The sequence below is a fragment of the Heterocephalus glaber genome, unplaced genomic scaffold, assembly GCF_053883595.1.
Source record: "Heterocephalus glaber isolate CG9 unplaced genomic scaffold, H.glaber_assembly_v1.0 deba00001564, whole genome shotgun sequence".
Classification (NCBI taxonomy): Eukaryota; Metazoa; Chordata; class Mammalia; order Rodentia; family Bathyergidae; genus Heterocephalus; species Heterocephalus glaber.
Window position 1 is genome coordinate 1,372,875 of NW_028258351.1, and position 14,730 is coordinate 1,387,604.

Consider the following 14,730-nt stretch of genomic DNA (forward strand, 5'->3'; position numbering starts at 1 on the left):
AACTAGGGGAGGGCCTTTGGGGGCTAGGGATGGCTTCGAGGCCCGAGGCAAGAGTGCACGTGGCAGCGAGCGGGAAACCCTGGGGGCGGGGCCTCGGCTCGCGTCCAGTGGGCGGGGCTGGCACCTCTCCGGCCGACTCGCATACGTCATCCAGCCACTCCCCCTCCCCTCGCTGGGAGTCGCACACGCGGAAGTAAACACCTTGACGTCATCAGGGTGCGTCTTCGCCTTTCCCCTCCCATCTCTCCAGATCCGTGGACGTGCTCACCTCCCCTCCGGGCCAGGTCTATGTCCCGGTTTCCCGCCGTCGCGGGCAGGGCGCCAAGGCGGCAGGAGGAGGGTGAGCGGTCAAGAGAGCTCCAGGAAGAGCGGCCTTCGGCTGTTTCCATCGCTGATAGAGGTGGGGTCCGCGGGACGCTCCGGAAGCCAGCGGGAGTTACGGCAGGGGGTTTTGGAGGGATAAAAGTACGCCTTTGGCAGGCAGAGTAGCGTGGAGGAGGACGCTGCGGCTTTTTCCTGGTCCTCCAAGCCTGAGGCGAACTTTGTGTCCAGTGAGCACTTTGGCTCAGAGGGGTTCGATCCCAAACCCAAGTTAGGTAAAAATCTTGCTGGGGGCAAAAAAGTGAACCTCCAGGTCGAAATGCGTTCTGCTATTAAACAGGCTCATAAAGCCTTTGTTCTCTACCCATTCCCCCCACCCCCCACCCTTTTCTTCGGGCCGCCAGCCTGCCTTTGGGTATGGTATGAAGGGAGCCAGTTTCTAGGAGCCAGTTTCCATGGTTACCCACCACTTGGCCTTCTGGGATATCAGTCACTCTGAACGAGGACCTAACTTGAACCATGAATCAGAAGGAAATACAGGTGGCTTCTAATTCAACTCAGAGTTTTCTGCCGTGTCCCAGTTTCTAGTCTATTGTTTAGTAAAATTGGGTGTTGTGCTTCGGTGTAGGTAAGCATGCGCATTCATTGCTTTATACTAGACCTACTCTGTCAGGTACTGTACTTTGTTATGCTTTAACAAATACTGAAGTTGTTAGATTTCATCAAAAAAGTTATTCTGGGTTTATAAACCTTTACTTTAATTATACATAGGTGATTTAACTGAAAAAAAAAATCACAGATTGATCCCTTCTAGCCCTAGAATTCTGTTGTCTTTTTTTCAGTTCTGAGACATTGTAAGAGATGTCTTTACAGGCCTTTTAATTGCACAATTGTGTTTCTGTTATTACAGAAGAGAAAGGATGCACATCACAAGAGGGAGGAACTACTCCAACTTTTCCTATTCAGAAACAAAGAAAAAAGCTTATTCAAGCTGTGAGGGACAATTCATTCCTTATTGTTACTGGAAATACAGGAAGTGGCAAAACAACTCAACTACCAAAATATCTATACGAAGCAGGTAATTTTATTCTAGGATAATATTGGAAGTATTTGAGCCTAATAGTAGTTCTGTGCTGCATAAATGTCGATTATTTGTTTTATAGTTCCCCTTCTTTTTGTGCACTCTCCCTGTGTTGTATTTGCTTCTTTATGACCTTATTTCCAATTCATAAATTTGTTGGGATGACAAAGGGTTTCCACTTTTAACCACCATAATCATAATAGAATGCTAAGTAGATGTTAATCTTTTTATAGACTAAGGCTATTTTCTCGTAGGCTGTTAACTATTTGGGATTGAAATAATTTTGAGAGGGAAGGGATATGTTGATATCTGTTGTTGACATTAGTATTTCTTGGTTCTTTCTCCAAAGCATTATCAGGTAAATATTCATTCCTTGACTCTGGCAGCACGAAACCAACTAACAAATTACCCATAAAGTATATTTCCTTTCAATATGACCAAACTTTGTATCATGAACTTGATAAAGAGCAAAATTATATTGAATGTGATTCACGTTAAAAAATATTTCCTTATTTGGTTTTTGTTTTTTTTGGTACCGGGGATCGAACTCGGGACCTTATGCTTGCAAAGCAGGCGCTGGAACCACTGAGCTAAATCCCTGGGCTGATATTTCCTTATTTGGGAGGCTAAAGCAGGAGGATTGCTGAGTTTGAGGATAACAGGTATTATTATATAGTGAGTTCAAGGTCAGCCTGGGCAATATAGAGAGACGTTTCAAAACTAAAATATCTTAATTTGTATTAGTTTATTCTAATGCAACAAATCTAAGATGGTATCAAGATGTACCACTATTTTATGTACTGTTTTCATTAAAAAAAAATTTTTTTTGAGACAGGGTCTTGCTCTGTTGTTCAGGCTATCCTTGAGCTCACTATGTAGCCCAGGCTGGTCTCGAACTTGGAGCAGTCCTCCTGCTTCAGTCTCCCGAGTGCTGGGATTACAGGTGTGTGCCACCACACTCAGCTTATTTTGTTTTGTTTTGAGACAGGGTATCACTCTGTAGTTCGGACTGGCCTCAAACTCATAGCAATCCTCCTGCCTCAGCCTCCCAGGTATTGGGATTACAGGCGTGCACCACTACAGCTGGCTATTAAGAAGAAAAAAGTGCTATAAATTATAAAGGTGCATCTTCATTTCTAGAGGTTTTTAAATGGTATAATTTATGCCTGCAAGAATCTAGAAAACGTGGCATATTTAAATCTAGTTTTACTTTGGTGACAAAGGTAAATTTATTTTAGGCAGTGTGTGGAATTTTATGGATTCCTAGGTTTAAAAATTCTTGGCTTAAGCCAGGTGCAGTTGTGCGTATCTGTAGTCCCAGATACTTGGGAGGCTGAGGCAGGTGGATTGCATGAATTTAGGAGTTCATGGACACATAGTGAGATCCTGTCTAAAAAGCAAAACAAAACCTAAAATTCTTGGCTTACTCTGTAGACTAAGTGTTTAGATAGAAGTTGAAAAAAAAGCTGGATGTTGTGGTTCATACCTGTAATCCTAGCACTTGGGAGGTTACGGCAGGAGGAGCACTGCAAGTTCGAGGCTAGTCTGAACTACAGAGTGAGATCTTGTCACAAAAAAAAAAAACCCCAAAAAAAGAAGTTGAAAAAAAAAGCTCACTGAAACTCTCAAGCCTAATTAAAATGTAAAAATTTAGAATGGCTCTGAATATATATTCTTATTTTTAATTAATAAAGTAAGCCCCCAACTTATGCATGAGTTGTGTTCCAGGAGAACGTTTGTAAGTCCAACAAAGTGAGCCTTACCTTTGACACAAATATACAGTGTAATGCATTAAAAAACCCAAATCCACACACAAAAATACAGTAAGTCTCTGACTGTACTGTACTACTGTACACTATTGCACTGTGCAATAAGCACACAGCAGCACAACTGTGACACTGTCCAGCAGACCTGTGAGGCACTTTGTCATTTGTTCACATCTGTCAGTATCTGTGAAAATTTGCAACTTGAAATGTCCGTAAGTTGGGGGCTTTCTACATGTACTTAAATTTCCATGGTGGGAACATATAGTATGTTGTTAATTTATAGGGTATCTTTTGGAAACATCCAACCAGGTTTGTATTGACTGACCGGAAACAATTTAGCTGTAATAGGAAGAAGCAGCTGCTAACGTTGTGTTTTTCACCTCTGATGTTGATAGGGTTTTCACAACATGGTATGATTGGTGTAACTCAACCACGAAAAGTAGCTGCCATATCAGTTGCCCAGAGGGTTGCTGAAGAAATGAAGTGCTCTTTGGGATCCAAAGTAGGATATCAAGTTCGTTTTGATGATTGCAGCTCTAAGGTAGGAAAAGGTTTTTTGCGGGGAGGGGCTGTTGTTGGGCATCAAACTCGGGCTTCATGCATGCTAGGCAAGCACTCTACCACTGACCCAAATCCCCAGCACATGTGTAAAAGTTTTGTTGGCATTTAAGTACCATAAGCTTATAGAAAAAGTGGAGAAAATTCTGACTTGTAACTTCAAAACATACATATTTTAAAGAAACAAAGCTTCAGGTTAATATTAGTGGGGGTTTTTTTGGGTTTTTTTTTTTGTTTTTTGGTACCAGGGATCGAACTCGGGTCCTTGCGCTTGCGCAGCAGGCGGTGAAACCACTGAGCTAAATCCCCGGCCCAGGTTAATATTAATTTTTGATTGCCTGTTGTTAATTCTTTAGCTTTGAAGTACCTGATCTTTCTGCCATTTTCTTCCTCCTGATAGTTTATAAATGACAGTTATGTTCATTTTTCTTAGGAGTCTCATATTTTTATTTTATTTATGTATTTTTTGAGTCAAGGATTTGCTATGTAGTTCAGGCTGGTCTTGAACTCTGGGGGATCCTCCTGCCTCGGCTTCCCAAGTGCTGGGATTACAGGCATGTGCCCCCATGCTCAGCTAGGAGTCTTATATTTTTAGCCTTAAAAGTCATTGACATGTTGATTACCTTTGTATTTAAAAATTTTCTTACTGTATAACATTTATATAACAAAATTTACCATTTTAATCATTTGTAACCAATTAGAAGGTACAATTATTTTTATCCTAATAAAGTGATACCATTTTTTTTTTAATATGAGAATGAGCAGGGAAGAGAAGAAAATGAGTAGGAAGTACATATGTACTTAGCATTTCTTCTACCTTTTTCCTTGAATCCTCTATAACAGTGGTTGAGGGAGGAGATGAATCCAATTTTCTTATTGTACCTACAGTTTGCTCACCTGAAGCCATTGCATTTTCTTGCCACTTTCCACTGACTTCTTTGTAGCTCCTTACTGGTGATTTTTGCTACTTTATTCCAGAATACCCACGTTCTTCATCTGTATAGATCACATGTTTCAAAATTTAGTTGCTTATTAGGCTATTTTAAGTTTTAGTACATTGGTTCAATCATTTAATGTCTGCATTTTGGGAAGAAATTTAATTGAAGATATAGTGGTAAATTTGTGTGATGCTGTATGTTGATATACTCTGCTTTAAACGTTAGGAAACAGCAATCAAATATATGACTGATGGATGTTTACTGAAACATATTCTGGGAGATCCAAATCTTACCAAATTCAGTGTTATTATTTTGGATGAAGCCCACGAGAGAACTTTAACTACAGTGAGTATTTTAATTTTTTCTTTTTAATTAACAAATAGTATACAGTACTTATTTGGGGGTAGCTTTTACTATATAGAGAATTGCCTCCTCTTACTCACATTTTGTCTGTTGAAATAGGAATTCCTTGGTTAGGATAGCCATGTATTTAAAATAGACACACTTGTGACTTACTAGAATTTACTTTTCTTTCAGGACATTTTATTTGGCTTATTGAAGAAGCTATTTCAGGAGAAGTCTCCTAACAGGAAGGAACATTTAAAGGTGGTGGTAATGTCAGCAACTATGGAGTTAGCCAAGCTCTCTGCATTCTTTGGAAATTGCCCCATATTTGATATACCTGGAAGGCTTTATCCAGTCAGAGAGAAATTCTGCAATTTGATTGGGCCACGAGACAGAGAAAATACTGCATATATTCAAGCGGTATTACTTACCATCCTTTTTATGTCTTTTTTTTTTTTTTTTTTTAATCTGTGTGATTCTTGTTAATTGGGTAGTTTGACAAATTTGTTTGTTCTCTATTATTTTAGTCTTCATGAGTCCTAGGGCTTTTGAGAACCAAATATAGTTTGTTTGTTTTTTTTGGTACCAGGGATTGAACTCGGGACCTTGCGCTTGTGAGGCAGGTAGCAGAACAACTGAGCTAAAGACCCAACCCCAAATATAGTTTTTTGCAAGAGCAAAGGAAGGTATGAGAATTACTGTATTTCCACTCACATATTATGGTTGTGTTTTTTGCCCTAGATTGTGAAAGTGACCATGGACATCCATTTGAATGAAATGGCTGGCGACATCTTGGTTTTTCTGACTGGTGAGCATCCTGTACCAGGTTTAAAAATGTCTAGTATTTGTGGACTTTTTTTTTGTACTGGGGATCGAACTCGGGACCTTGTGCTTTTGAAGCAGGCAGTGGAACCACTGAGCTAAATCCCCAGCCCGACTTTTGTTTGTTTTGAGACAGGTTCTTACTATGGTTCCCAAGCTACTCTTGAACTCTTGGGCTCAGGTGATCCTCCGCCTCAGCCTCGTAAGTAGTTGGGAATACAGGCATGGGTTACTGAGTCCAGCTAATATCTACCATTTGTAAGTTGGAATGTGCAACCAGAGTAGAGTCTTACCTCTTATTTGGCCATCTGAACTCTTCTCAGCAGCTGCCCTTTTTATGATCATCTGAATAATTTTAGATAAAAGATATCAGGCATCACTGGGCATAGTGGTGCACGACTGTAATCCTAGCACTCTGGAGGCTGAGGCAGGAGGATTGTTGTGAGTTCAAGGCCAGCCTGAACTACATAATGAGACCCTGTCTCAACCAAAAAAAAAAAAAAAAAAAAAAAAATGTGTCAGGCATGTTAGTAAATGCATATAAAACACACTGGCTCCTTTAGGAGAAAGAAATTAAGTGGTAAGGTATTTTTTTATTGGTCTGTTTTAAATAGACTTGCAACCTGCCTAAAACAGTTCTGGATCAGATCTGAATGATTAATTCTGTTTCAAAAGACATCACACCAGTTCCTTTTTTTGGTGCCCGGGATCGAACTTGGGACCTTGTGCTTGTGAGGCAGGCGGCAGTTCTTTCTTTTCTTAGTTGGTACTGTGTGATAGCAGTACATAAGGTATGGAATCTGTGCATTGTAGACAGATTATTTGGAGGTCAAAATTAGAACAGTTAAGTATCAGAATACTCTGACTTTTAAAGTAGCAGCATCCTATTAGCAGAAATGAATCATTTGATTGCTTCTATTCTGCATCGTACTAAGTATATTTTAGATATGTAACTATTTTGAAATATACCTATATTAATGGCTTTCCTGTCACTGGGACAAAATATTCAGTACCACAAGTCAAAGGAGAGCTTTATTTTGGCTCATAGTTTTCAGAAGACTTAGTCCATAGTTGGTTGGAAAAGGGAAAAACATATGACTGAGAAAATCAATTCACCACATGGTGGCCAGGAAGCCAAGAAAGGAGAGGAGCCAGAGACAAGAATATGCTGTTTCAGGTCATGCCCTCAGCGATCTGCTCCTTCCAGCCAGGCCCCACCTGTGAACACATGAGACTTTTGGGGCACCTTTTAGAACGAAATCATAACATTCCACCCCTCACCCTTATAAAGCTCACTTCATCTTATTATACAAAATGCATTTAGTCCATCTCTAAGAGTCACCAAAGTCTTAACTGTTCTAAGATTGCTCTGAGACTCAAGGCAAACTCTTATCTGTGAGCCTCTACAAAAATCAAAAGAAAGTTAAATACTTTCAGCATACAATGACATAAACATTCCTATTCCAAAAGAGAAATACTAGGATAGAAAAGAATAGACCCAAAGCAAGACTGAAGCCTTAGTCGGGCTAACATTATATCTAGTAGTTCCATGTCCAGCACCTGGGGCAAGTTCTGGTGAGATGTAAGCTTCAAAGGGCTTGGGCGGTTCCACTCCTACAGCATTTCGGTTGCAGCCCAAATTGCCTCTCTCTTTAGCTGGCTCTGCTCTGTGCCTGTAGCTTTCATAAATAACAGTCTGTGTTCCTAGCATCTCCAACTTCCTGGTCCTCCACTATACCTTTGGCTTCACTCTCAGAGCTTCCCCTGTCACCTTCCCAGGGCACCTGGCAGGGACTGTGACCCTGTCACACATTTTTGCCTGGCTTTCCAGCTTTCTTATTAAATCTAGGTGGAAGCTTCTGTGACCCCGTAAGTCTTCCATTCTGCATGCCTGAAAACCAACACCACATAGATGATGCCAAGGTCTGTCATCAGCTCAGGTTGTATTGGACTCCCTTGGACATAGCTGCAGAGGCCTCTCAAGTGCTTGATGGCTGAGCGCAGTGAAATGAATCCCAGGGAACCAATTCCCTGTAGCCCTTTTTTGAGTAGGCATCCTGTGGACTATCCTCAAAAGAAAGATTAACAGTTTTGTACCCTAGAGCCTTCAATAGAGTGTCTTGATGCAGAGTACTTGGGTCCTTTTTCATGGTAATCTGTTCAGCATCTAAACTCCACTTTGCCCTAACTTTGCAAGTGCTTTCTTTCTGACAAAACTGTAAACTTTAAAAAAAGAAAATAAGGGCCGAGGATTTAGCTCGGTGGTTTCGCTGCCTGCTGTGCAAGCGCAAGGACCCAAGTTCGATCCCCGGTACCAAACCCCCCCCCCCCAAACCAAAACCAAACAAACAAAAAAATAAATAAACTTTCAAATCATTCAGCTCTGCTCTTTACTTCAGATTCTCAATATACATAGGACTGAAAGCAGCCAGCAGTGCTGATGCAGCAGTCTGAACTGTTGGGCTTAAAATTTCCTATGCTGGATCAATTAGTCCTCTGGCCTTAATCTCAGGGTCTCAGTCTCAGGACTTAGGGAAAATAGAGATAGCTATTCTCCATGTGGCCTGTAGTCCAGCTGGCAATGAATTCTTTGTTCCCAGCTGAAAACTCCTGAGCCTGTCCTTTGCTTTCCACATTCAAATCACCCTTCTGGTCTGAGCTGACCAGTATTGCAGTCAAGCACTGCTCACAACATTCTAGGGCTTCTGTAGCCTGCATCTTCAGACCTTTCCAAAATCCTGTGAACTAATTCCAACAGCTTCTAAGTCACATGGTCAAGTAAATTCACAGCTGTGGCCTCGCTCCTCACACTGATTTTCTGCATTAGTCACTTTGCTGTTACTGGGACAACATATCTAACACCTGCATCTTAAAGAGGAGAAGTTTATTTTGGCTCGCAGTTTTCATAAACTGAGGATTGATTGCCTGGCTCCAAGGCAGAAGTGGCATAGTGGAGGAGAGCTGTTCTGTGCACTGTGGCCAGGAAGCAGAGCATGGAGGAGCCAGAGACAACAGTATATCCTTCAAGGTCATGGCCCCAGTAATGCTCTCCCCCCGTTTTTTTTTTTTTTTTTAGTACCAGGAATCAAACTCAGGGCCTCACACTTGCCAGGCAGGCGCTGTGCCACTGAGCTACATTTCTGGCCCTTCCCCTTTCACCCAGGCTCCATCTCTGAACATGTTGGAGGAGATTTTAGATCTAAACCATAACAATACTTAAATTCAGTATCTCCTGGTTTAGCTTCCCCAATCTGAACAATTTAGTGAGTCTTCCTCAAATTCTTTAACAAGATAAAAAGCATGAAGATGATAAACATTTTCATTGTTTTAGAAATTAAATTCCTAGGATACTAGTGTTTCTTCTCTTTTGAATTTTATTGTTGAGTTTTGGTACAACTTACGTATTTATCTCTTATTGATGAAATAAGAGATTTAAAATAACTATTAGACCAAAGTAATTTTAATCTAGTCTTTTATTTTATCCTTAAGTTAATTTGGATGTTTAACTGTTGAAATTATTTTTCCCTCTCATTTCAGGCCAGTTTGAAATTGAAAAAAGTTGTGAGTTACTTTTTCAAATGGCAGAATCTGTTGATTATGATTATGATGTTCAAGATACCACCCTAGATGGCTTGTTGGTATTGCCCTGTTATGGATCTATGACAACAGGTAATTCCTCATTAAGATAAAAAACATGACTGTTTTATAAAAAATTTTATTGAATTGTTATATATATATAACTTTAGGTGGATAAATTTTACCACCTGACCTCACTTTTGCAACTAACCCTCTGATCATGAAACAGAATACCAAGGGAACCATCATCCCTCGAGAGAAGTGATTTGTTTTACTTGAATATTTTCATATTAACTTTTAAAATATTTTTTAATATTAAGAGTGGGCTATGTCCTCTCTCAACAAAACAAAAATATTGGTGAAGATTCTTTGAAGCAGGGACATAAAGTGGTACCTCAGTTCACAAACCATATTCTTTCCACGATTCTGGTCACACTCTGAATTGGATGAGAACTGAATCAAATTTCCCCATGAGGTAAACATTGAACCTAAACATTTAATTTGATTCTGTCCTTGTCCAATTTGGTTTGCACCCAGAATCTTGCAAAGAATTAAGTTTGTGAATTGAGGCAGCACTGAATTTCTTGATATAGTGTGGTAAATCACACTTAATTTACCACTGCCCCAGAATTTCTAGAAATCATACTGTATTCAGATATGTATAAGGAATGAATTGTTGGTCAGCTTTTCGGGCATGATCCTGTTTTGTTGTTGTTGTATTTGTTTGTTGAGAATTTGAAGAGCAAATGCAAACTCTTTTTCTGATATTTGGTAATAAATGTTGTTGAATGAAAGAATATGGTAAAACTTATTATGCAGTATGATTTATTAAAAGGAAGTTAACCTTATGATTAAAATTAAAATTTTAATGTTTTTTTATTATTATGTGTATTATTGATTTTATTGAGTAAGTGATTCTTTATATAGTACTAAAAATGTTTTGGAATCTGTATGTTGGTTAAGAAACAGACCGTGGTTATTTTGGGAATCTCTTTTTTTTTTTTGAGACAGAGTCTCACTGTATAGTTCAGGCTGGCCTTGAACTCACTATGGAACCCAGGCTGGCCTTGAACTCATGATGATTTTTCCCCCTTAGCCTCCTGAGTTCTGGGATTACAGACATGTGCCACCACGCCCAGCTGGAAATTTCTTTTGTGATGGTTTTAGGCTCTTTTCTCTCAATATTGAAGCACAGATCTCTATTTTAGATTTTTATATCTTCATGAGAATTCTTAGGATCATTACTGGATATCTTTTCACCATCTTTATTCCCTGTGAAATGTGACTGTTTCATCTTTAGCTTTTTTTTTTTTTTTTTAGCAGTCTCTATTTTGGAGAGGTGGATTTCTAGGACTCACCTGTCACTTCCAAAAATGATTCCTGAGATCGGTTTCTAATTCTGTGTCACTTCTGTGCTGTAAACCTCCTGGGTACCCTAAAAGTTGTGCGTGTCACTGCATCCTAGATAATTCATTCTGAGCAAGTGAGAACTCACAGGTGTTATTTTTACTTTTGTTTTGTCCAGATTATTTCTTATTTTTTCATCCATTGCTAGACTTGGGATCTTAGTTGTTTACATGACCTGCTAACTCATTTTTCCTAGTTTAATGTACTGTCCTCCTCGCACTGATAAATATAATCTTCCAGAAGCATAGCAGGGATTTGTCAGTCCTCTGTTCTGTACCTTCAGCCATTCTCTATTGCCACTGGACTAAAATGGCAACCTAATAATCTGGCATTCATTATCCTTCCACCATGACTACAATCTGCTTTCAGCCTTATTTCCCATCATATGTAATTTTCTTGGTTGGCTTATATGTAAAAATTGGTAAAGATGTGTGACTAGGTGTACAAAGAACTGTTGTAGTTCTGTTAACTTTAGTTTCTCTTCTGATTTCAAGAGGTGAGCTACTGGTGATCCATTATGAGTATAATGATAATAATTGTAGCAGTTTATAACAGTGCAAAGAGGCATTCAGAGGGTACTCATGAGAGGTACTGAGTAATGGGTGAGGTGGAGTTGGATGAAGTAGGGAGAGTGACAGCCTTTTATAGCCTGGTTAGTGCAGCACAGCATTTATTTTTTCTATTATTTAGGTGATGAGAGACACTTTATAATATTATTTTCATTATTCCTTTTTATGCCTATGGGACATAAAACTTGCAATTGGGAGTGTGGCTAGGGAAGAAGAAGGGTTTCTTGTTGCCTAGGGATTCAGCAATGACCCACTGCTGGGCTTAGTAGGTAAAAGGTAGGATGTGGATATTTTATATTTGCTTTTTTCCTAGGCTAGCCATGTGAATGAGTCCCTATATTAAAGAAACATCTTGCCTGACGTGGTGCACACTATAATCCCAGTACCCCAGAGGTTGAGGCAGAAGGATCACCGAGAGTTCAAGGCCACCCTGGACTATACAGTGAGTTCAAGGCCAGCCTGAACTACATAGTGAGACCCTGTCTCCAAAAAATAAAAAGTAAAAAGAACATCTCCCTGGCATCCAGAATTCTCAGGATCGTATGACCTACCTCTAGCCTTGACCCTTTGTGGTGTTGTTTTTTATTTTGTTTTGTTTTTGGTACTGGGGATCAAACTCGGTCAGGTCCTTGCAGGTGTGAGGCAAGCAGTGGAACCACTGAGCTAAATCCCCGGCCCTGTGTGGTTGTTCTTGCACACTCAGTGTAAGAGACTTTTTTTGGTAATTTCTTTTCCTCCTTCATCTTTTTTGTGATTCTGTGTTTACTATTTCCTTAACTTGAACTCCTCCTTTTCACACTCCTCCCCACTCACTGACATCCTGCCATTTGGTTTTACTAGCGTAGCCAGTTCCATCAAAACCTTTCTTGCATTCCCTCATAACTGGCTTTGCTCTTATTTTTTTGGGGACTGAGGATAAAACTCGGACCTTGAGCTTGCAAGGCAGGCAGAGGAACCACTGAGCTAAATCCCCAGCCCAGCTTTGCTCTTATTTGAACCTCCTCGTGGTTTGCTGTACCTCTGTCACACTTCTTACACATTCTACTTTGTGTTACAGTTGTTAGCCTCTATGAAATTGTGAACTTCTTGAGGGCGTGTACACCATACTATACACACTGTACTGTGTCTTGCTTAGATATATGTTAAACTGACTTCCAGACTCTTTGCTTTCTGATGACATCCTTTTATGTCTTACATCAAATGCTGTATCTAGCACCCAATTCTTGTTTTCTTCACATTTTTCCCTTTTTGTAACTTCCTTTGTTTTGTTCAGATTCTTGGAGTTTTTTCTATTTTCTCATGCATGTAGGGAAAGCTAAACCTCACAAAGATAATGAACTGAAATGTACCTATTTTATATTTGCATGGAATTAGAGAATTGTAGCACTGAGAACAATTATCTGGTACTTCTAAGGCTAAGCCCTTTTTTGGGGAGGTGGGAGGGGTGGGTCTCAGATTCCTATAAAAAGGTTATAAAAACCACGTGAGTTTTTTCCTGTAAAAGTGCACATGTACCCACGTAGGTGGTTTTTGCATAATCGAACTTCTTTATTTTACAGAAAATGGCTAAGTGATATTCCTGAAATAATATGGTAAATTTATTCTTGATAACTGGTTGCTTATATAGCAAAGGGAATATATGATCAAACTCAGGACCTTGCACTTGCCAGGCAGGCGGCGGCACCACTGAGCTAAATCCCCAGCCCTCTTTTCTTCTTTTTAAAGATGGAGTCTCACATTGCCTAGGCTGTCCTTGAACTCGTGGGCTTAAGAGATCTTCCTGCCTCCATCTCCTGAGTAGCTGGGACTGCAGGAATGTACCACTGCGCCCTGCTGGTTATCTTTTATAAGTTAACCTTTCTAACACTTTTTGCCCTGAGAAATTAATCTTGGAAAGATGTGGAGGGATAGCAACATTACATAACATGAAATAAATTTGGCTGTCAATGTGTAAACCACTTGACCTCTCTGGGCTTTAGCTTTCTCATCTATAAAATGAGGTGGTTAGCCTAGTTTTATGATTTTTTTTTTTTTTTTCGTACTGGGGATTGGACTCAGGACCTTGTGCTTGCAAGGCAGGTGGCGGAACCACTGAGCTAAATCCCTGGCCCCCTAGTTTTATGATTTTAAAATCATGCTCATCTTGCCACTCCTTTTCTCCTTTGTATTAGATCAACTTTGGTCTGCTTTATCTATTGAGAATACATGGTATTTACAGTATTTTCGTAGGAAACAATTTTTTACTTCTTTTTAGTATTTTCTTAGCTGCTGATTTTTTGAAAAACAAATGGTAGGCATTTAAAAGAAATATATATGGCTGGGGATTTAGCTCAGTGGCACTGTGCCTGCCTCATAAGCTCAAGGTCCTGAGTTTGATCCCTGATACCAAAAAAAAAATAATAAAAAATAAATACATAATAGTAAACATAAAGTAAAATGTTTAAAAGGATACTATGAAAAGTATAAATACTAAAAATTTATTTTCATATCCCAGTAGTTTTGCTTGTGTCCTTTCTATAATGATTACTCCTGATTTTTGTATATGTGCTTCCGAAGCAAGCACAACTCCTGATTTTTGGATATGATTGACATAGATGATCTATCCATCTCCCTTGCTTAGAAGTTTCTTGATCTTTTCTTTCATCACAAATTAGCTACCCATTCAGATACTTACATTGTAGAATTTGTCATTACCATTGTTTCTGGAATCTCAGTTTTCAGCATCTGCTCTCTGATGTTTTCTTGTGTCTACAAATTCATTCTATTGTTCCTTCAACAATTTTCAGAACACATTTAGACTTATCCTTTACTACTTACCACTTCTACTTACCTCCTTCACCCCAGGTTGTGATTTCCTTGTCACTGTTCCTAGTTCTCTTTTGTAATTAGCCTGATAGAGGGCAAGTCTGTCCCAGTTTATCTTTCTTTGTTCGCAATCATGCCTTTAAAGGCCTGGGAAGTGCCAGGAACCTAGATATACTCTCTTGTCTACTCTCATGACTGTTTCATCCTTTTTTTTTTAGGCTGACTCTCTTTCCATGTACATTAGTTAAATTTGTTTTTCCTTTGTGCAATGTACGAGCCTAATCAAATTTGACATCTCTTGGGTCTTATTCTAAATTCACCAGAATTAGATTGGTACAACTTGAGGAAAATGTTTATTAGTGGTGCTGTAAACTATGGCCAGAGAGGGCCTGGGATTTAGCTCAGTGGCACCACGCCTGCCTCGAAAGTGTGAGGTCCTGAGTTCGACTCCCAGTACCAAAAAAACTATGGCCAAAGGAACAAGTAAGTTCTAGTAGTAGAAATGAGTGTGGTGTGTGGTATTACGTCTTTCAAGAGATAAT

The 14,730-nt window shown here is 39.5% G+C and overlaps 1 protein-coding gene across 1 annotated transcript in view; it reads left to right on the forward strand.

Annotated features, from left to right (window-relative positions):
- The first annotated feature begins 203 nt into the window (after nucleotides 1-203).
- The window catches only part of Dhx40 (DEAH-box helicase 40), a 41,235-nt gene continuing 26,708 nt past the window's right edge, over nucleotides 204-14,730 (forward strand). The window contains exons 1-7 of the mRNA XM_004870356.4: nucleotides 204-400; nucleotides 1,232-1,399; nucleotides 3,564-3,709; nucleotides 4,890-5,009; nucleotides 5,202-5,429; nucleotides 5,751-5,817; nucleotides 9,369-9,500. Of these exons, the coding sequence (XP_004870413.1) occupies nucleotides 289-400; nucleotides 1,232-1,399; nucleotides 3,564-3,709; nucleotides 4,890-5,009; nucleotides 5,202-5,429; nucleotides 5,751-5,817; nucleotides 9,369-9,500 (973 nt within the window). The 5' untranslated portion in view covers nucleotides 204-288. The remainder of the gene's footprint in view (nucleotides 401-1,231; nucleotides 1,400-3,563; nucleotides 3,710-4,889; nucleotides 5,010-5,201; nucleotides 5,430-5,750; nucleotides 5,818-9,368; nucleotides 9,501-14,730) is intronic.